We start from the raw sequence: 21261 nt of genomic DNA, 5'->3' as shown, positions 1-21261 counted from the left end.
AAATTTGAGCTTTGCGGAAAACTTGCGGCAAATTGTCAATTGTTGCTACAGGTTTGCTGCAGGTTCACCACTACCAGTGAAGAGCTGCAAACTTCTGGCAAATATTTGCGGCAAATCACAAGCTCATTTGCATGTGAAAATAATGAGTGACTAATTTGCGGCAAGTTTCCAGCAAATTTGCCATGAACTCTCAATTTTTGTAAGGGAATCAACAGCATGCCACAAAGTCTGTCAATGGACTTGTATTGAATCAGGAACATTCCTATAATATATATTAATTCAGTGAATATAGTCTGCACTTGAAAACTCGTGGAGTGGAATATAATGCACTTGCATGAACTTTTGACATTATGAGATGTGACACTTTTTTAATATGATGCGCAAGAGTGGAGGAGACATTTGGCAAGCATGTGAGCACATCTGATTAAAAAGGTTCATATGAAAGATCACAACCAAATGACGCACGCAACCCAGTGGAGCAAACATAATTAATACGCGTAAAAATAAAATCATTCATGGTGAACACAAGCATGTCCATGTACTGGTGAGATGCAGCAGTTACTAGTAATCATTACCTCTCCTGCAATCCCAAAACGAGGCAGTAACAGTTCTTGTCAGAGTATTAAGGTTTTGATAAGAGAAAGTTCTGCACTTTATAACTACACCCCACACCCATCCACACTGTTCTGCCCAAACAACCTGTAGAATCTGGACTACAATACACAAAAGCCACAAATTATTATCGCTAAAAGACATTTAAGCCTTTAAAAACCATTGGAGATGTTCCCCCCACCACTAGGATTACCCAGGCTTACTCTACAAAATAAACAGACTTACATAGGCAAGGTCTAGACAGATGTGTCGCTAAACCATTATGTTATTGAAAAAATCATATGGGTTCACTTATTAGTTCTGTTCCAAAACCAAGTGAGCTGCCTACCTAGACAGCATTATCTGCCAACATGCCTACAATTAAGATCATAGATGCACTTCTGACACAAAAGGCAGTTTCAAATGGTATAGGCAGCATAATTTGAAAATACCTTCATTTAAGATCCCTTATTTTGACCAAAATCCATTGAAGCATTGCATGTAACCTTCGCAGAGAAGCCAATCCCCGACAGCAATACGACAAGCTCCGTGAAAAAAAAAAGATCCAAGATGGCAGGCGAGTCAACTGAAATGCTTATTATGTTTACTGCCGAAATGCGCATCCTTCATCAAACTCTGACATACTCTGACAGCACTCGATTTCAAACATTAGTTTAGCAACATGCTAATGTCAAACTCCAATTAAAAAATAGGAAATGACCTTGGATCATTGTTTCATGTCATCTACCCACATCTGAAAACGTTGACGGTGAGGCACTCACTCAAAAGATGGTCATAGCGACTCTGTAAAGTATCAGCATTATTGCGCCACATGCTTTTTATTTGCCAATTTAATTGTCTAAACATAACATAATCTGTTGAAGACACACATCGAGTGAAAACACTGGAGACTGTAAAACGAAAACGGGATTCCATTATGAATCATGGAACACTTCCGCATTCAGAAAAAAGTTGGATAAGGTTCCATTTCGATTGCCGTTCAGACCAAATGCATTGTTGTGCTAAAAAAAGCAAGACACACTTGCAGTACAACGAACAGAACAGAATGTCTTGAGGTGCATTTTTAAAAGTTTATGTACTTTTTAACCTGACACAACATCTAAAAACATCACGCTCCTGTGTGAGATGCTGAAAATCAAATAGCGAGATGTGGGGCAATGGTCATTTACTTCTGTTTAGCATGTTTACATAGGAAAACAATTTAAAAACAGTGCAGATGGATGCAAAAACAGGTTTGACACCCATTATAAAGCAACTGCCTATGTAGGCAGTAGAAATGAGGGTAATCACTAGGTTTTGGATGACATTATTTTGGTTTTGGAGATATTAGCCTATTTTTTCCCCATATGTTTATTAATAAAAAAGGTTACAGTGTCCATTAGAGTCGAATTGGTTCCAAAAAAGATATTCTCAGTCATGTTCCCACCTGAGAAACCTGTTCTGGGGATCAAAAGATCAAAGATCAGAAGACTATACTATAGAGTAACTCCCATAAACATACAGGACATAGAGCCACTAATAGTCCCTAGACTTACTGGAAGCTCTATATAACAGAAAGTTTAGAGGGGAAGATCTCTCAACAATCCATCAAATACAGTATATGTTAAACAGGACCAGATTTGTTCAAATAATTTACTGGCAATCCATCAAACTAGACAGGACTACATGTTAGTGCTCTGTCCCATTAGGTTGAAGGTAACATTAATTTCCACAAAGTGATTCTCTTCAAAGGGAGTAGATGTGTGTCATTAGCATTCCTGTGACATTCTATCCTCAAACTGATTTTCAGTGCTCTATAATTATCTCTTGTCCAGTTGTGAATGCCTGTGCTTAGCTAATGACATATTGTCATGGAAATCAGATGCCAAGGAAATCATCAGTATGGAAAATCTAGAGAGGGACAGGCAAACCAATCCAGGTGGAAAACAATATATCCTTTTACTTACTTATGAAATTACAATTCTAAATTGAAATGTAGTTCTCAGTGATTCTTTTATATCTAAACACTGAAACTCCAAAGTAATTAATGTTACATGACATGATGGGAATGCTCACTGTGGCATTGTTTTGTTCTCAAACAAATTGATAGATAGACAGACAGACAGACAGACAGATCAGGAGACTATAGATGGATGGATAGATTCAATTAAATTCAAAGTCAATTGAAGGCCAGCTGTAAAAAAATAAAGATTAAAGAGCTTTCAAAAGAGTTAAGAGGTAAAGTAAGAAATTGCATTACAATGCTATATAATATTAAAGTGTCTGTGTGATGAGGAGGAGGGCGTGGCCGGGCCGTGAGGATGCACGCCCGGTCCTGAATTGTTCTAATCAGCCGGGAGGGGGATAAAGACGAGGCACCAGTTCGAGAGGGAGAGAGAGACACACGCGTTCGCTGTGTGTCTTTGTGTTTAAGTTGATTTATGTCATTAAAAGTTTCGTTGACTGCTCAGCCGGTTCCTGCCTCCTCATTACCCATACTTACCCGTTACACTGGTGCCGAATCCCGGGAAAGAGGAGAGATGTGCTGTTGTGGAGTCCTCGCCACTGCCATCCACCAGGGGAGGAGCTGCGGCCATCTGCCAGGGGACGGAGGAGTCGCTGCCGGCCGCCGGGAGTCGGAGGTACCGCAACTGTCCGCCAGGAAGGGGAAAAGTCGAAGTCGTTCCGTCCGCCAGGTTTTCTCTCTCGATCCACTCTCTCTCTCTCTCTCTCTGTCTCTCCCCCTCGCTCTTTCCTTCTCCTCTCTCCCTCTCCTCGTCTCTCCCAGGGGTCCAGAGAGGCGGGGAAGAACTGCCGGCAGAAGGACGGCCGGAAGGGAAACACGTCATGCCGGAGGTTTCCCCGGACTGAGTCGGGCAGTGGAGAAGTGTGAAGAGGAGGAGGGTGTGGCCGGGCCGTGAGGATGCATGCCCGGCCCTGAATTGTTCTAATCAGCCGGGAGGGGGATAAAGATGAGCCAGAGTGGCCGCTGTGTGTGTGTGTCAGACTTTTTAATTTGATTTATGTCATTAAAAATTTTGTTGACTGCTCAGCCGGTTCCCGCCTCCTCCTTGCCCATCCTTACCCGTTACAGTCTGGATGTCCCAGTGGAACTGTTCTTTCAATCATTGGTAAGTGGAAACTACATCAAACAACGACCCAGACGCTGCCTAAAGATTGTCCCAGAAAACTCCACAAAAAAGAACGAGAATTTTTGAGAAGTCACAAAGAGGCCAACAAACACTTTGATGGACTTACTGAGTTAAAGGTGTACTCAGTCATTTGTATGTTTAGGTCATCTTAGACTTTGTCTTGGACACTGACTTCTAGTGGCGTGGATGCAGCGTCATTTAAAATCAATAATTTTCAGTTACCGATGCCATTGTAGAAATTCACATTTTACAGTCAGCCATAATTAACTTAATACATGAGTGAAAATGTCAAATAACAGGATGGTTAATGAGATTAAATGAGTAGTATTCGGCTGGTCATGTGATTCTAACATGGCCGCCCCCATGAGGGGACCTTCTCCATGTAAAATAAAACAGCTTTTATAAGGCTACTGATATGACTGGAGCCTTCATCTTATGATTTTACACATATGTTTCAAAATTATTATTAATTTCTTCAGGAGCAAAACTTTTTTGATGAGGAAAAAATGGCAGTGCACCTTTAAGTAGCTTAGTAATCCTATACTGTAAGTTGCACCTGTGAACTAGCCTATACTAAGAGCTCAGGACAATACTGGTCTGTGGGGGTAACTCAAAAGAAGCCATTACTCAAAAAATAGGAAAATAATGTTTAAGTCATTCAGCAAAATTAGATAATTGGTTAAACATAGAACTTTTGTTTTGAAGACTCTTCTATGTGGTAAACTAAAGAAGTATTCACATTACTTTCAGCTGTATTTTAAGCAGGTAAGGTCATGGTAAGTCAGAATATAGTGTTAAATCTGTATCACCTTGCCTAGGAATTAATATTCATGGTCAGTCATAATCCTTTCAAGTGCATGTTTAGGGTTAAATAAGATTTCTCGATCCACTGCTTCTCACGCACCATAGAGAGCGCGCCACTCTCAGTTATGCAGGCGAAGAGCGCCCCCTTGTCTCTGTAGCAAAAAACATAACGCCATTTACACTAGGGATGTTTGTAAGGTCAAAATATGAAATTAAATATTATAATTTTAGTTTTTTAAAAAATAATTTGAATATTATTATTCATATTATTTACAGTTATTAATTAAATTTCGATTGATTTGTTAAAAGGATTTGGCAAATGTTTAAAGTACTATTTTTTAATTATTTAAAATCAGGAAGACATTTAGAGAAGCATGGGACATTGAAAGATGCATCTTAGGTTTGCATTTATATTAAGCTACAATTAATAATTTAGCATACGCTTAATCAAAAACAGCTCAGGAATGAGGTAAAACACTAACACTTTATCATGCAGAAACAATAGTAGCAGCACCGCGGCAACGAATTTCCATTGTAGCACAGAAGCTACAGTAGAAGTGTATAAGATTGGTGTAAAAATATGTAATTTTCGGAATGACAAAATAAACGACAGTAACTAAAATCTTAAGGAGCAAACCGTGGAGTGCTGAAGTTGTTAAACATCAACAGCCCGTAGGAGTAAATGAGATGAATTGCCCAAAATGGCTGCAGTGTCTTTTTATGTCCAGATGATGTCGCCAACATCCTTATCAAAGATGTCTCTCTCACTTAGGCTTATCTGTAATACAAATAAAAAAGTGAATGAATGGGGGTAAATGTGTGTACATGGTGGCAGTTTGAAATGCAAACTGTGTGACTTTAAAGGCAAAGAGCAAAAAGGTATTTCTTCCTGAACAAGAATCGGAATGCTGGAACATCTTGTGGGGTGGAAGAAACCTTGCAGTTTTACATATGCCTATTAAAGATCATGTAGTTGTTTTTTTTCTTTTGGTCTATTGTCAGTGTTTTATAAAATTATTTTTACCCTATATTACAATGTAGCATACATTTGCATAGCATAATTGCTCAACACTGGGCAACATTTAATCTGTCTTTATTTCTGCAACGTGTGCAAATGGGGTCTCTTACCTTCTCTATGAGCGCACAGCTACATACCACACCTGCTCTTGTTATCTGTGTTCCACAAAAGTGATCTTAAGTCAGCTGTGAGGAACAGAAAGTGTGCTTGTGCATAAGTACACTGAATTACATCAGTGTGGTTTTAGAGAAATCACAAGAAACTCTCCCTTAGGGATAGTTCAACTAAAAATGAAAATTCTCTCATCATTTACTCACCCTCATGCCATCCCAGATGTATATGACTTTCTTTCTTCTACTGAACACAAACGAAGATTTTTAGAAGAATATTTCAGCTCTGTAGGTCCATACAATGCAACTGAATGGTGGCCAGAACTTTGAAGGTCCAAAAAGCACATAAAGGCAGCATAAAAGTAATCCACATGACTCCAGTGGTTTAATTCATGTCTTCAGAAGTGATATGATAGGTGTGGGTAAGAAACAGATTGTGGCATTGGGGTGTGGTCATGTGTCGGTCTGCGGGAGAGAGAGCGGTAAGGCTCGTCACCTGGGTCGTAATTATCTCTAACACCTGTCTCTATTTATAGTGATGGCAGAGGGAGACCTGAAAAGGCACGCCAGAGCGTCAGAGTGGGAGAAAGAGACCAGAGCCTGTGCCTGAACATATGTGTTATACTGTTGACCTGTTTGTGTGTTTGGCCACCAAGTGACCTTTTTGTTTTAGTTTAGTAAGACCCTGAGAGAGAGTAATAAAATACTCACCTTTGACTGTTCGCTGTCTCCTGACTCCTCCATTGCCCACGAACTTAGTAGTGTGTTACAGTGGTGCTGAAACCCGGGAATTGGAGGATAATGCCATAAGGGAGTCTACACCGCTGGATGAAGTTATCAAGTCCCTCGCCCGCATCCATCAAGACCAACACCGAGCCCTCTTGGAGTTACGCCTGGAGCTAGAACATCGTTTCCAAGCCCTGCTCCAGGCACAAGAGGAGGACCGGCAGGTATTCCGGAGCCTGATCGCCAGAAAGGGGGCTGGCGTTGCGACCCACCCGGAGCCAACCTCCTTAACTATCAACATCTGAGGAAAGCCATCCAGCAACGGGTTGGTCGTAGCCCCGAATAGAGTCGTCAGCTCTTCAGGTCTCTGAGCTTCGGGAGGCATGACCACCCATTTGCTTTTGCCCAACAGCTCCGGGATGCCGGCCGGAAATGGTTGCTGGCAGAGGGAACCCGCGGCACCATGGATGTCGTCGATCTGGTGGTACTGGAGCAGTTCGTCTCCCAGCTGCCTCGAGGAATGTCCGAGTGGGTCCAGTGCCACTGCCCAGCATCGCTGGAGGAGGCCGTCGTGCTGGCAGAAGACTACATGGCGGCGTTTCCAGGAGACAGCGATGCAGTGTTTTTTTCTTCTCTCTCTTCTGTCTCTCCACCCCCTTGTGTCTCATTCTTCCCCCTCCCCTCATCCCTCCCACCTCTGCCCTGTTCTGGCTCCCCAGAAGAGAGGAGGAGCCCCACCCAAATCCCTCCCCTTGTCCGTCCCTCCTGTCTCTCCCCAGGTTGGCGAGACCACCCCCATGAGTGTGAGAGGAAAGCCTGGGCCAGTCTGCCGGGGCTGCGGGGAAGCTGGGCACTACCAGGATCAATGTCCGGTGATGGAGGTGGGGACACTGATCCGGATCCCTGATGGGCGTATTGGATACCGGTAAAGGTAAAAGGGGATACACATCAAGCTTTGGTGGATTCAGGTTGTTCCCAGACCTCTATCCACCAACACTTGGTGCAAGGCGGGGCATTGGATAAGAATAAACGGGTGAGGGTGAGGTGTGTGTATGGTGACATTCACAAGTAAACACTGGTTACCATTGAGATACGATTCAGGGAAAAAAGCACAGAATCGAGGCCGCGGTTAATTCCCGCCTCATCCATCCACTAATTCTGGGAACCAATTGGCCTGGCTTTAAAAATGTATTGAGGGTAATGTGTGTGGATGTCCTGCAAAGGGGTGTCGCGGTGTGTGACATGCAACACTATGGCTGGGGAGGTGGTGCCGGGGCTATCGACGTCTGTCCCGCGTCATGATGATGCGGACGAGGGAATTCCCGTACTCAGGAGCTTCCCTGAGGGGGATTTCCCTCTGGAGCAGTCATGTGACGAGTCCCTCAAGCACGCCTTTGACCAAGTGAAGGTAACTGATGGTCAGCAGCTCCAGCCTAATGTTGCACTCTCATACACGTACTTTTCTATAATTAAAGAGTGGTTGCATCGAGTGATGCAGGACACTCAGACCAAAGAGAATACAACGCAGCTATTAGTACCAAAGAGCCATCGGGAAACACTCTTCCAGGCGGCTCACTATAACCCAATGGCTGGTCACTTAGGTCACGAAAAGACTTTGAACCAAATAATGGCCCGTTTCTTTTGGCCGGGCATTCATGGTGACGTACGCAAGTGGTGCGTGGTAGTGTGTTACACGGATCAATATTTAAGTCTTTTTTTTACTATGAATCTCCACTTTCACTTTCACATTCTTCTTCTTTTCTTTTTGCTGATTCACATTCTTCGTGCACATCGCCACCTACTGGGCAGGGAGGAGAATTTATAGTAAAGAAGGACTTAAATATCAATCTGTTTCTCACCCACACCTAACATATCACTTATGAAGATATACAGTAGATTTAACCACTGGAGTCGTGTGGATTACTTTTATGCTGCTTTTATGTGCTTTTTGGATCTTCAAATTTCTGGCCACCATTCACTTGCATTGTATTGACATATAGAGCTGAAACATTCTTCTAAAAATCGTTTGTGTTCTGCAGAAGACAGAAAATCATACACATCTGGGATGGCATGAGGGTGAGTAAATGATGAGAGAATTTTTATTTTGGGGTGGATTTTTCCTTTAAAAGTTTGGATTGCAAAGAGTAATTTGGTCTAATTGTTCTTTCAAAAGTGGAGGAAAACTATACAGTAGATTCCCATAAAGATGCTCTTTGTAGCCTATGATAATGGTTAATTAACCTATATGGACCATATTAGGCAGATAATCGATCCAGAATTCCTCTTTCTATTGCACCAGAAGACTTGACGAAGTGCATGATCAAAGACACATTGCCTAAAGCATCTCTGTCTCTTTAAAAAACATGCAGCCTACGCCTCGAAAAGCGGCTTGTTCCGGCTTTGCCCCTTTACATCTTTATCCTTGCCCCCTACATGAAAATAGTACCATGCACAATAATCTACAACAACAACCTACGCCTTATTTTGTTGGAAAATGTCAGTGTTTTAGTATCCATCCGAGTCATTTTAAGTGCAAACAAACACAGCCACTGTTCATTTCAGACTAGGCGATTCAACGGCGGAGTGATATCGGGTTTCAATCGTAGTCGCGAATCGTACTACGGCGAAGGCTTGGACTTGAATATTAATAAGGTAAAGAGAACGTTGCGTGGTTACCTTCAAATGGAGAGGGCTTGGCCAATGAATATATTTAGCGAACGCAGACGTCCTGTTTTTAGCCTCCAATGGCTCAGGCTTTGCTCATGAATATTAATGATAAAGACTTCTCAATAGTAGGATTCGTAAAGTCGCTGACGGAACATGATGGGAGTGTACCTGCTCCCACTGAACATGTCGCGCTATCAGGGAATGCGCTCCCAAATGTCGGGAAATTACATACGTGATTATATGTGATGTCTGGACGGAATTATAAGGCGGCAAAAATTGGGAAAAATAAGTTGGTCTGTCCTGCAAATAGAAGCAATGAGATGAAGAGTTTCGTGTTGATGGCGAAGTGCACATAAACTATGGACGGTTATGATGATACTATGTATCGCCTAAGGTAAGTGCGAGTAGCGCGACTTTGACAGCATTGCTGAGTATTATTGAGGATCGCTGTTGGCGTAGCGCGCGCTACTTTAAATATGCGCTAGTAATTATTGTGCCTAATCTTTTTTTATTATTATTATTTATTTATTATTATTATTTTTATATATAAAAAATATATGTGTTCAACTTTTCCCCCTGAAAATAAAAAGTCAGAAATCCTTTTGTTGTCTGTAGAAATCAGCCAATGGACAGTGATGGGTGAACAACAGCATGTCGCGCGGTGTAAGTTTGTTGCACAGGCTAGCACAGCTGTAGTTACTATTTTAGCGAAGGCTTATGCACGTGGAACCTAATAAAACATTGTGTAAATATTGTATTCATTGCATGTTATTTTAGATATTAGGCTATTCCAGCCTTTATTTCAATATCTATCATATTTCTTGACTATATGTAATTTGTATGACTTTTCGAACTTGCCATCGATCCAGCCACTTTATGTAATAAGATAAAGTTCATCTGCACTAGAATAAGTAGATAGGTGCACAGCCATTGGTAAAGTTGCACAACACCATCAAGTGCAATTCGCGCTCAAACACTTCCGTGCAGTAAGAAGAACAATACATTCTTCCACATTTCATTCATATGACTCACTCAAAGCGTATTTATCATTTCTAGTGGACATTAATAACGACTGACAACGTGTTAGGATGTGAAGACCAAGTTATAGTCAACACACTAGTTTCATACATACAATTTCATAGTTTCAGTTTCATTTTATAGTCATATATACCTATTAGGAAGCACGTTGGCCACCAAGACAGTATGCAATGGTAATTTATCTGAAAGAATTTATCATTTGAATATAAAAAATAAACAAATTGGTCATAGGGTTTGGTGTAATTCATAAATCAATATTTTGACCCTACCAGCATTCCAAATCTAAAGTTTCACATGCATTGATACACCTAAAATGATTAGAAGTACTGTAACCTGTGGTCTATGTGGTTCTTTTCAAATCAAATAAATGGTTTAATATGACTAAATAAACTTGAGTATATTTGGTAGTAGTTTTAAGGGTCAGTTCAGGTAGAAATAACTCCTTGTAGTAACATTTTCACTTTACAGCATACAGACACCATGTAGCGTTCTTATTACTCATTGCTTAGTTTCATCTGATCTGTAATGCATTGCACAAGTGTAGCACAAAGGCTATACAGTCGCACTCTTTTGAAAGCACTTGCACATGGAGTTACAATAGGTAACTCTCACATTGTTTATTATGATTATTATTGATTACATTTTGATAACATTTTACATTATTGTACCCTTTGTAAAGGGATTATAAAGGGGTTCATTAATTATTCACTAATAATTAATTTACAAATGCATTACAAATCATTGATATGTAATTATAACAACATGCATACAGTTACAAGGGAGACGTTCATGCAACAGAACCTGCCAAATAGTGAGCCATTTTCCTGACGTGTTATAAATGCTTAATAACATATCTTTATAAACACATAAACTTTCAGTATATGGTTTTATGGCCATCAGGCTTTATTATGATATATGCTGTGAATAAGCATGAATATCTGAAAAGGACTTTAGGTAACTAGGACTAGGCAAACCAATCTTTTGACATCAACTTGACAAGGAATGTGACAACACAAGTGAGTCAAGTCAGTACAGTAATCAATAAACACAGATCACACTGTAGCAAAATGACATAATCACTCTTTTAAATTTCACTATAATAGTCTGTTTTGCTACAATGTGACATAAATTATAAATTAGGGCATTTAATGTTCTTCTTTATTAATTTAAGGATGAATGAGTGTATTAATTAAGCATGTATAACATATTAAAGTTAAAATAGCTCACTAGTTTGCAAGTATTGCACGAAAATCACCCTTTTTATTAATTTTGTTATAACTGCATATTAATGATTTATAATGCATTTGTAAATAAATTATTAGTCATTAATAACCCCGTTTATAAACCTTTAACTAAGATAACATTAATGTTAGGTGTTACTGCAATTTTTGCAAGTGTAACTTAATTTTAAAGAGGTTGCAGACTTCCAAATGATCTATTAGTGTCTGTTGGTGGGGGCAAAGCTGTGTGTGTGTGTGTGTGTGTGTGTGTGTGTGTGTGTGTGTGTGTGTGGAGATAGAGAGAAGACAGGAGATGTTGTGAATGACAAGGACAGGATGTTCCAACATTGGGGTTGCAGTCCTGCAGAAATGTGCTTAAAGATCCATTCACAGGCAAATGTAGAAACCCCCTATTCCAAACGTTCATGCACATGCACACTTGCACCCATTTCCCCCCACCATTTCTTGGGTTCAGATTCTGAGCCTGTTAATATATTGGAGCAAGTGCTTTCCATGAAACTCAAGGGACCATCCATAAAGGGACTGTATGGAGTGGCACCTGTTTGCCATGCCAGGTGCAAACTTTCTTGACTGAAGCAATCATTTTGTGTCATGTTGTCCCAGCTTGAGCTGTCCGTTGATTTTGTTTGTTGAGATGTGGGTTAAATCTCAAAGAGTTAAATACTAATGGAATATTTAGATGACATTTAACATTTATTGAGCTCAGCAGTCTGCTGTTTTGCTTTACGTTTGAACTTTTGTCATGGCACTGACACTCTATGACACATGTTCACACTCCTCATTGTTTTAAGGGTACATTACTTCAAAATGAATTACAGTATGTCACATTTAATGTTCTTGTTACAGTCTAAGTACATATATAAGTAGGCTACTACTGATTAATGTAAATAAACATAATTGCTTACTTAATATGTAATTATATTGTGCAATTTGTAAATACAAGTATGTTATAATGGTATGACATTACTACATTGTGTGACCAAAAACAATGCAGGAGATTATATTATTATTCATGCGTCTCTCATGTGATTCTCGTGGGCGTGCAAGTAAATAACAGGATTTCCTTGCACAGATGCTCCCCGACGTGACCGTGAATCACTGGATCATGCCCCCAGCCCACCCCCAACCGCAACTATCTTCAGACATGAACAAACTTTCCCCACGAATACGTTTTGTCACACGTATAAAAATATGACTCGCGTGAGCAGAATCCAGCAGCGGCACTGTGGATGTTTCATGCGCGTCACTTTTATGGTGCGTAATTAAATAAAATGATTCATGGTACATGTTATGACTTTAAGTATACCTCTGGTGTTTATACATAGTAGTACTTATTTCCTAATGTTACATTTTAACATGCTGAATTGTTTAGTGTACTGTAAAACATGCACTGTTTTGCACTGTACTGTATTGCAGCATTTTATAGTGGCAGTATACTCTATATCAATTCAATATAAATGTTTCTAGTTGTCATTTAAATCTAAAATGTAAAACTATATAAATACAATTAATTCAATATAATACATAAAATATTATTAAATGATTATATGATTTTATATATTATATATAGTGTACTATATAGGCTATATATTTAATTAAATAGATGCTTATTTGTGTGTGCCCTTTATGTGTGCTGGTGTGTTATACTTGCCTGCTTTTAGCTTAATTGAAGACATCTATTCATTATAAGGACTAGTAGCTGACATACATATGGAAATCCGTGCTAAAAAGCTCTTTAAAATTATTTTAAACAATAATTTTCCAGTAATCACCAACAACTGGAAAGTCATTTGTCGAAAGTTATGGGACCTCAGATATTGTATTGCATTTTATATTGCATTATGTTTATGTTATAATGCACCTAACCATATTCCTCACAAGTGCAGTCATACTTTGCCAAAAAACTGAAACTTGTTACATTTAACATATCCAATTGTTTAATTTTGCCTAACAGTTCGGCTGTATTAAGGAGACACTCTTTTGTGTGCCTATTGAAGGAATGTGGCTGGTGGAAATGTTTTTCTTGTACTTGTAAGAGTGTGATGAAACATGCAGTGTGTGTTGAGCAGCATGCCCACATGGCCACAGGCTTTGGGTCTCTCTCTGTCAGACAATGATTGATTCTCAACAGCAGTGGAGGCTCTTGCATAGCTTCACATTACATGATAGTTTTGACATGGCATGAAGTGTCACCAAGGCTTTTCCTGGAGGGACATACAGTACATTAGGGGGTTGGGCAACAGGTGCTACAGTCTTAACAGCAGTTACATGACAGCTGAAGCTATATGCAATGTCTACCCTCCTGAAAAAAACCTCCCAGCTTAAACCACCCTAAACTGGTTTACTGGTCAGCTGGTCAGTATGTCTGTTTGCTAGTTTTAGAGAGGTTTTGGGTACTTGTCAGCTAGTCAGGCTGGGAGACCAACTGGCCAAACAGCTAAACTAGTTGAAGACAATCTTAAACCAGGCCAGACTTGGAGATCAGTTATACCAGCTTAGCCAGGCTAGCAGACCAGTTAAACCAGCCTAAACCAGCTGAACATCATCTTAAACTAGCCAACGTAAAAAAGTTGGGTTGCTGGTCTTAGCTGGTTTCCCAATCTGGCCAGGTTGATATTTTTGCTGGTTTTAGGGGAGTTTGAGCACTTGTCAGCTGGTCAGGCTGGGAGACTGACTGGCCAACCACCTAAACCAGCTGAAGACCATCTTAAACCAGCTTGGTGATCAGTTAGTCCAGTTTAACCCAGCTAAAACCAGCAAACCAGTTTAGGCTTAGGGGAATTCATTATTCTGTTTATTGCTATAATTTGACACATTCTGACAAAAGCCATGGACAAAAAAATCCATGAACCGTTGGCATCCATTTTTCATCTGTCTGTTTTATATGTTCCATCTCTGTCTTTTTGCCTGGGGTTTTGTGAAATGTCTTTAATGTGAGGTTTAAATCTAATGCTGTTGATGGCTGTTTGTGAATCACTCTTATCTACTCCACCTTCTGTCCCTGCAGGAAGTCCCTGAAGAGGAGCAGACAGGCTGAGAGAGCTTCACAGACAGACAGAGAGAGATCTAGAGAAAAAGATAGGGAGGGATTGAGTGAATGGAGATGTGAAGAACATGAATGACTGGAGCTGAGAGGTGATGACAATACAAAATGGTATCAGAGTGAGAGGAAGAGAGGGAGAAAGAACAAATGAGCAAGAGAAAAATAAACTCTCAAAGAAGCAACAGATTGGCCACTATAGTAGAATGGAACTGTTTAATGTGATGGAGTTTCTATTGTATCTTTTGACAAGAACTCAAACAGTAACTCAGCTGTTCTTATGTGACTGATATACTTCTTGCACTGTAAAAACCTGTTAATTGAATTGAAGGGCTAGTTCACCCGAAAATGAAAAATCTCTCATCACTTACCATCATGCCATCCCAGATGTGTATGACTTTCTTTTGCTGAACACAAAGATTTTTAGAAGAATATTTCAGCTCTGTAGGTCCATACAATGCAAATAAATGGATACCAAAGATTTGAAGTTCCAAAAAGCACATAAAGGCAGCATAAAAGTAATCCATTTGGTTTAATCCATATCATATCTTCAGAAGCCATATGATAGGTGTGGGTGAGAAACAGATCAATATTGAAGTCTTTTTTTACTATAAATTATCTTTGCCCAGTAGGTGGCGATATGCACGAAGAATATGAATCGCCAAAAACAAAAGTGGAGACTGATAGTAAAAAAATGACTTAAATATTGATCTGTTTTTTACCCACACTTATCATATCACTTCTGAAGATTTAACCACTGGAGTCATATGGATTACTTTTATGCTGCCTTTATGTCCTTTTGGAGCTTCAAAATGTTGGTACCCATTCAGGAGGAATAGCTCCTTTAACGAGCTATTTCTTCCTAGTATAACCCTTAAAATTAGTTTTGCTGGTGTAACCTGATGTATTCAGATTGATTCAGTGATAATATTTTTGATGTAAATAAAACCAGTATATTTAGATGTTACCACATGAAGCACATTTTTAGGTTAACATTTGTTCAGTGTGTTTGTAGATGTACAGGTACAACAAAGATGAATTTAATCTGTGTGACTGGTATCTATCTACAGTACCCTAGCTACTATAAAATGTTTTCTAGATTTTGACATTTTCTGCAGTAAATGTAAGTGGACTTGCCTTTACAGTGCTAGGGTGATGTTTGGTGGTTGCCAGGGTTACGTAGGTGTTCCGAGTGGTTTTTACTGGGTTTTTATACAGTTACCTAGTTGTTCTGAGTGGTTGCTTACTGGCCCTGGACTTTATAGATATTCTGAGCACTAGATATGGCTTGGGTCCCTCCTTCAATGTAAGTTTATGAGATCTTTTTGCCCATTTTATTGCCACCAGGCGAGATCGATGGCTTAGAAAAGTAACAGTACACCTCTTCTACCTAGAAAGCATTCTGTGGGCATCGTAGGTGATAATATAGTCGAATCAAATGTTCGAACTTGTTTATAATGCCAAACATATTCAATTAAAATGCTTAAACACTTATAATGCCCAAAACATTCCAATGTTTGTACACATCTAAGATGATGATAAATGTTTGATTTGAATGTTCGAACCTGTGTATCATGCCCAAATTGATCGATTTGAACGTGCTTATGATGCCCCAAATTGCTGTTTAGGTAGGCAGTGCATGTGGTGTTGAGACATCCTTTATATTGTTCTTTGGAGATTAGATCTGTTTCAGATATTGCTTCTATCTATCATTTATTAACAAAGTAAAGCTCTTCAAGGTTCTTTAGCGGCAGCACATAGATATTATCTTCAGTTTAAATTAAAAGTGTCTCCTATGGCATCAAAGTAACTTAAAGTTCTTATAGACCAAATCCCATTGTTTACAAACATTGCAGTGCATGCACAGTAAGTGGTGGCAGAAAGCCGGCAAACTGTTGTGTTAGATTTTACAGATTAGACAGCTAGCGCTGGCTAGCTCCACTAAATATGGCTAAAAGATAATATAGAATAAAATTAGCCTTCAAGTTCAAAGCTAGCTAGGTTTGGGTACACTATTGATAGTGACACAGCTAGTTATAATCATCGATTAAACGAAAGTATAACACATAGCCATCATAAATACAGAAATATTCTTAGCTATAGGCCTACTATTATTAAAATGATACGAGTTAATAGCATACATGTAATAAAATGTTCGCTGCAAACGTGGAGTTGGAAATGATCTCCTCAGTCCAGTCAGCTCTGTTGACAGAATCCGGTAAAAGTAAAGCCCTCAGTTTTTGTCATTGCGACTTTTTACACCCAACAGCACAGCACATTTCATTTTAGCTTCCAGACAATTTAATGGTAACAGATAACTTTTTGAATACTGTTAGTCAGCTAACAACATGTATGTTTTACTGTTCGCGCCGGTGCGACACAAGTCTTTTTGCCACCACTTCCTGTTGTGATGTAGGTGAAGACGTAGTAGAAGTATTGGTCTATCCATTTCTCAACTTAATGTCTTCTTTCCTCCAGGTGTGTTTGAGGCGTTGGTGCGTGGCAGCATGCAATCTCCCTGAGTGTGATAGTTCCACCTGGAGGTCACAGGATGCCGGTGCAGGCAGCACAATGGACTGAGTTTTTATCTTGCCCCATCTGCTACAATGAGTTTGATGCCAGCAGCCACAAGCCCATTAGCCTGGGTTGCTCACACACCGTCTGCAAGACCTGCCTGCACAAACTGCATCGCAAGGCCTGTCCCTTTGACCAGACGGCCATTAGCACTGACATTGACGTGCTGCCTGTCAACTGTGCCCTCCTGCAGCTGGTGGGGGCGCCGGTGAGTGAGGCATGTTGAGAGATTGATATGATTGCCGTTGAGTTTTTAACTAGCTAATGACATCCAGTCATTTTCTTGGATGTGAGTGTGTTGAAGTTCAAAACTCCAAAATTAAGAGGTGTTCCAGTTCAAGCATGAAAATTTTATATTTTATTGGCACTGTCTTAAAAGTTTTACATCTAAAGAAATTAGTAATAATTTTGACAAATGTTTAAAATATTATACATTCTCGACATCAAACAGTCACATCAGTGGCCTGGAAAAAGATGTTTTATTCTACATAAGTGTGGTCCCACCTCATGGGACCACACTTGTTGAAACCACACGATCGACAAATACTGTACAACTCGCTGTACTTCCATAACCTCTCTATTATTGGACAATTTTAGTTGTGGAAAAAGTTAAGCATAGGTGACAAATACCAGGGTGATCTCATAAGTATTTGTAGATTTTTGTATGTAATGTTACGCATACGTTTGGATAGTCACCTAAACGTACAATATCAACGTACATCTAAGTGCTTTTACAATTAAACAGCTTTAGAGATTAATAAATCTATATGAATCCTCTGACAGCTGGTTGGAACTGAAATTTCGAAACCTTTATGAGAATATCGCTGCAGTTGAACGAGTTCAGTACTCGGAAACAATCCCATACTGGGAAATCGGACTAATAAAAGTATTATAATTTCCTTTCTTTGTTACTGGAAAAAGTAATCCACTACAATTTATACAAATTATATTATTAAATAATTCTCTAAATTTGTAATCAGGTTACTGATTTCACATTACTAATTACTTTTAAGTTACTTTCTAAAACACTTTTCACAGAAATGTTTTTGGTTTTTCCACTCCGAATTCCAATTAATTTCTATATTTCCTCCTTTTCATTGTCACAAGTAAGTCATACACTCAGCACCACATGTTTCTCCTTTACAATGACTTGATAGTCAGTAATCAGATTACATTAATGTAAAACGTAATGTGTTACACCCAACACTGGTCAATACGTCGATATTGTACGTTTCAGTGTCTATGTAAACGTATGGTGTCTGAGAAAAGGCTACTTAATATACATTTAATTTAATAGATTAAGTAAATTTAAAGTGTCTTAAAGTGAATCCCAATGAACATGTTTGTTTATTGTTTTGGTTTGTGTTGTTTTCATGGTTGCAATGTAATATTCTAGTTTACAATAACTCCTGACCCTAAAACATATAGTTTTTTTTTTTTCCATTATCGCTTGTCTTTGGTGCAGTTGTCATGGCCTTATACAGTAGCTGAAAATGTATTTTATCTGAAGGTTCCAGAGGGTGAGATTGTAAATGTGGGCAGTGTTGAAGACACCAGACATTATGAGGTGTGCCGAATGTGTGTGGAGGAGCTGGCACTCTATCTTAAACCCATCAACGGAGGAAAAGGTAAGTGTGTTTGTGTGTGTAATATACAGGTAGATCATCACAAAAACACTGCATGTGAGAGCTGCATAATTGTTCAGGTTTGTGGCTGAATGACCTAAGGTTAGAACAGCACATTTCCTGTTGTTCAGTGTGGGTACATTTGATTTCTCTGTGGTTGGAGATTTTTACATAAGTAGGAGAAAGAAAAAAACACTACAACTAAATTTCTGAGTAGCATGCAGGTACTGTTTTTTATACGCAATAAATGAAATGAAATGCACTCTATGTAAAAAAAAAAAAGAGAACAGTTTAAATGGTTTTAGCTAGCTTAAGCTGGTCTAGCTTAAACTAGCTTGGAGACCAACTAGACCAGTCTTAACCACCTAAGACCAGGCTGGTTTAAGATGGTGTTCTTCAGAAGGGAAATCAGCTTTGACTTGTTTAAGGTGTTTCTTTCAGCAGGGCTGAAAAACAGAAAATATTTGAAATATGCAGAGACATTTAGCAGTGTTACAGTGCTGAATAAAACCAGTAAAAAATCTAAAGCTAAGAGCAACAGCACATTGAAAACACACCCAATGCATTTTTAAATATTAAATTTTTACACACATCAGGTGCCAGTATTACTTAATATTCACTGAATCTCATTTCTCGCCTTAGTGACCACTGAAAACAAGAATGGCTCTTTGTGGGCCAATAAAATGCTTGTTCTTAATGAGCTGTAAACCTTCAGGCCAGTCTTGTTCACAGCTGCTGTGAGTGGAAAAGTCTGTTTCAGGACTCAATTGGCTGTTTAATTGGAGTAACAATAAAAGTTTCTCCTCACAGCATACTAGCGAGAGGCTAAAGTCTAAAGTTCTTAAAACTACTCATAAAGCAGCTCTGAGTTCATAAAAGAGCTCTTTTGCCAAGCCTTCACTATTACAGAGTGGCACAGTCATAAGACTCATGGGACTTTCACCCTCAGGATGTTTATTAGCTTCTGTTGGTAGGAATAAATGTGTAAAACAATAATAAGAGTCGATAAACAGGTAAACGCTAACTGAGAGTTATATGCACATATAAATAATAGTCGATAAACTGAGGTAACAACTAACCGAGAGTTATATGCGCTTACAAATAATAGTTGATAAACTGAGGTAAAAACTAACTGAGAGTTATATGCACTTACAAATAATAGTTGATAAACTGAGGTAAAAACTAACTGAGAGTTATATGCGCTTACAAATAATAGTCGATAAACTGAGGTAACAACTAACTGAGAGTTATATGCGCTTACAAATAATAGTCGATAAACTGAGGTAACAACTAACTGAGAGTTATATGCGCTTACAAATAATAGTCGATAAACTGAGGTAAGAACTAACTGAGAGTTATATGCGCTTACAAATAACAGTCGATAAACTGAGGTAAAAACGAACTGAGAGTCATATGCGCTTACAAATAATAGTCGATAAACTGAGGTAAAAACAATCCGAGAGTTATATGCGCTTACAAATAATAGTCGATAAACTGAAGTAAAAACTAACTGAGAGTTATATGCATTTACAAATAATAGTCGATAAACTGAGGTAAAAACTAACTGTGAGTTATATGCGCTTACAAATAATAGTCGATAAACTGAGGTAACAACTAACTGAGAGTTATATGCGCTTACAAATAATAGTCGATAAACTGAGGTAACAACTAACTGAGAGTTATATGCGCTTACAAATAATAGTCGATAAACTGAGGTAACAACGAACTGAGAGTTATATGCGCTTACAAATAATAGTCGATAAACTGAGGTAAGAACTAACTGAGAGTTATATGCGCTTACAAATAATAGTCGATAAACTGAGGTAAAAACGAACTGAGAGTTATATGCGCTTACAAATAATAGTCGATAAACTGAGGTAAAAACAAACTGAGAGTTATATGCGCTTACAAATAATAGTCGATAAACTGAAGTAAAAACTAACTGTGAGTTATATGCGCTTACAAATAATAGTCGATAAACTGAGGTAACAACTAACTGAGAGTTATATGCGCTTACAAATAATAGTCGATAAACTGAGGTAAAAACGAACTGAGAGTTATATGCGCTTACAAATAATAGTCGATAAACTGAGGTAACAACTAACTGAGTTATATGCGCTTACAAATAATAGTCGATAAACTGAGGTAACAACTAACTGAGTTATATGCGCTTACAAATAATAGTCGATAAACTGAGGTAAAAACTAACTGAGAGTTATATGCGCTTACAAATAATAGTCGATAAACTGAGGTAAAAACTAACTGAGAGTTATATGCGCTTACAAATAATAGTCGATAAACTGAGGTAAAAACTAACTGAGTTATATGCGCTTACAAATAATAGTCGATAAACTGAGGTAAAAACTAACTGAGAGTTATATGCGCTTACAAATAATAGTCGATAAACTGAGGTAACAACTAACTGAGAGTTATATGCGCTTACAAATAATAGTCGATAAACTGAGGTAACAACTAACTGAGAGTTATATGCGCTTACAAATAATAGTTGATAAACTGAGGTAAAAATGAACTGAGAGTTATATGCACTTACAAATAATAGTCGATAAACTGAGGTAAAAACTAACTGAGAGTTATATGCGCTTACAAATAATAGTCGATAAACTGAGGTAAAAACGAACTGAGAGTTATATGCATTTACAAATAATAGTCGATAA

General features: G+C 38.7%; 1 protein-coding gene and 1 long non-coding RNA gene across 14 annotated transcripts in view; both read left to right on the top strand.

The window, feature by feature from the left end:
- Positions 1-9207: 9207 nt before the first annotated feature.
- Positions 9208-21261, top strand: part of LOC127433459 (roquin-2-like) — a 46589-nt gene continuing 34535 nt past the window's right edge. The window contains exons 1-5 of one of the 8 annotated variants that reach the window (XM_051685393.1): positions 9208-9462; positions 9684-9731; positions 14355-14482; positions 16866-17178; positions 18472-18589. In XM_051685393.1, the coding sequence (XP_051541353.1) occupies positions 16939-17178; positions 18472-18589 (358 nt within the window). In that variant the 5' untranslated portion in view covers positions 9208-9462; positions 9684-9731; positions 14355-14482; positions 16866-16938. Of the gene's footprint in view, positions 9463-9683; positions 9732-10938; positions 12602-14354; positions 14483-16865; positions 17179-18471; positions 18590-21261 lie in introns of those variants that run through there. The other 7 variants (XM_051685394.1, XM_051685396.1, XM_051685400.1 and 4 more) reach the window with 7 other exon arrangements.
- On the top strand, positions 20133-21067 carry LOC127433498 (uncharacterized). 6 transcript variants are annotated; one of them, XR_007895893.1, is made up of 4 exons: positions 20403-20463; positions 20572-20625; positions 20784-20891; positions 21052-21067. It is a non-coding gene; the product is annotated as an uncharacterized LOC127433498 (long non-coding RNA). The 6 variants fall into 6 exon arrangements; XR_007895890.1 differs by lacking the exon at positions 21052-21067 and adding an exon at positions 20944-21024; XR_007895894.1 differs by lacking the exon at positions 21052-21067 and adding an exon at positions 20998-21013.

The sequence above is a fragment of the Myxocyprinus asiaticus genome, chromosome 43 (assembly GCF_019703515.2).
Source record: "Myxocyprinus asiaticus isolate MX2 ecotype Aquarium Trade chromosome 43, UBuf_Myxa_2, whole genome shotgun sequence".
NCBI lineage: Eukaryota > Metazoa > Chordata > Actinopteri > Cypriniformes > Catostomidae > Myxocyprinus > Myxocyprinus asiaticus.
Note: the sequence above shows the minus strand (reverse complement) of the source record. Positions and strands in the feature narration are given on the sequence as shown.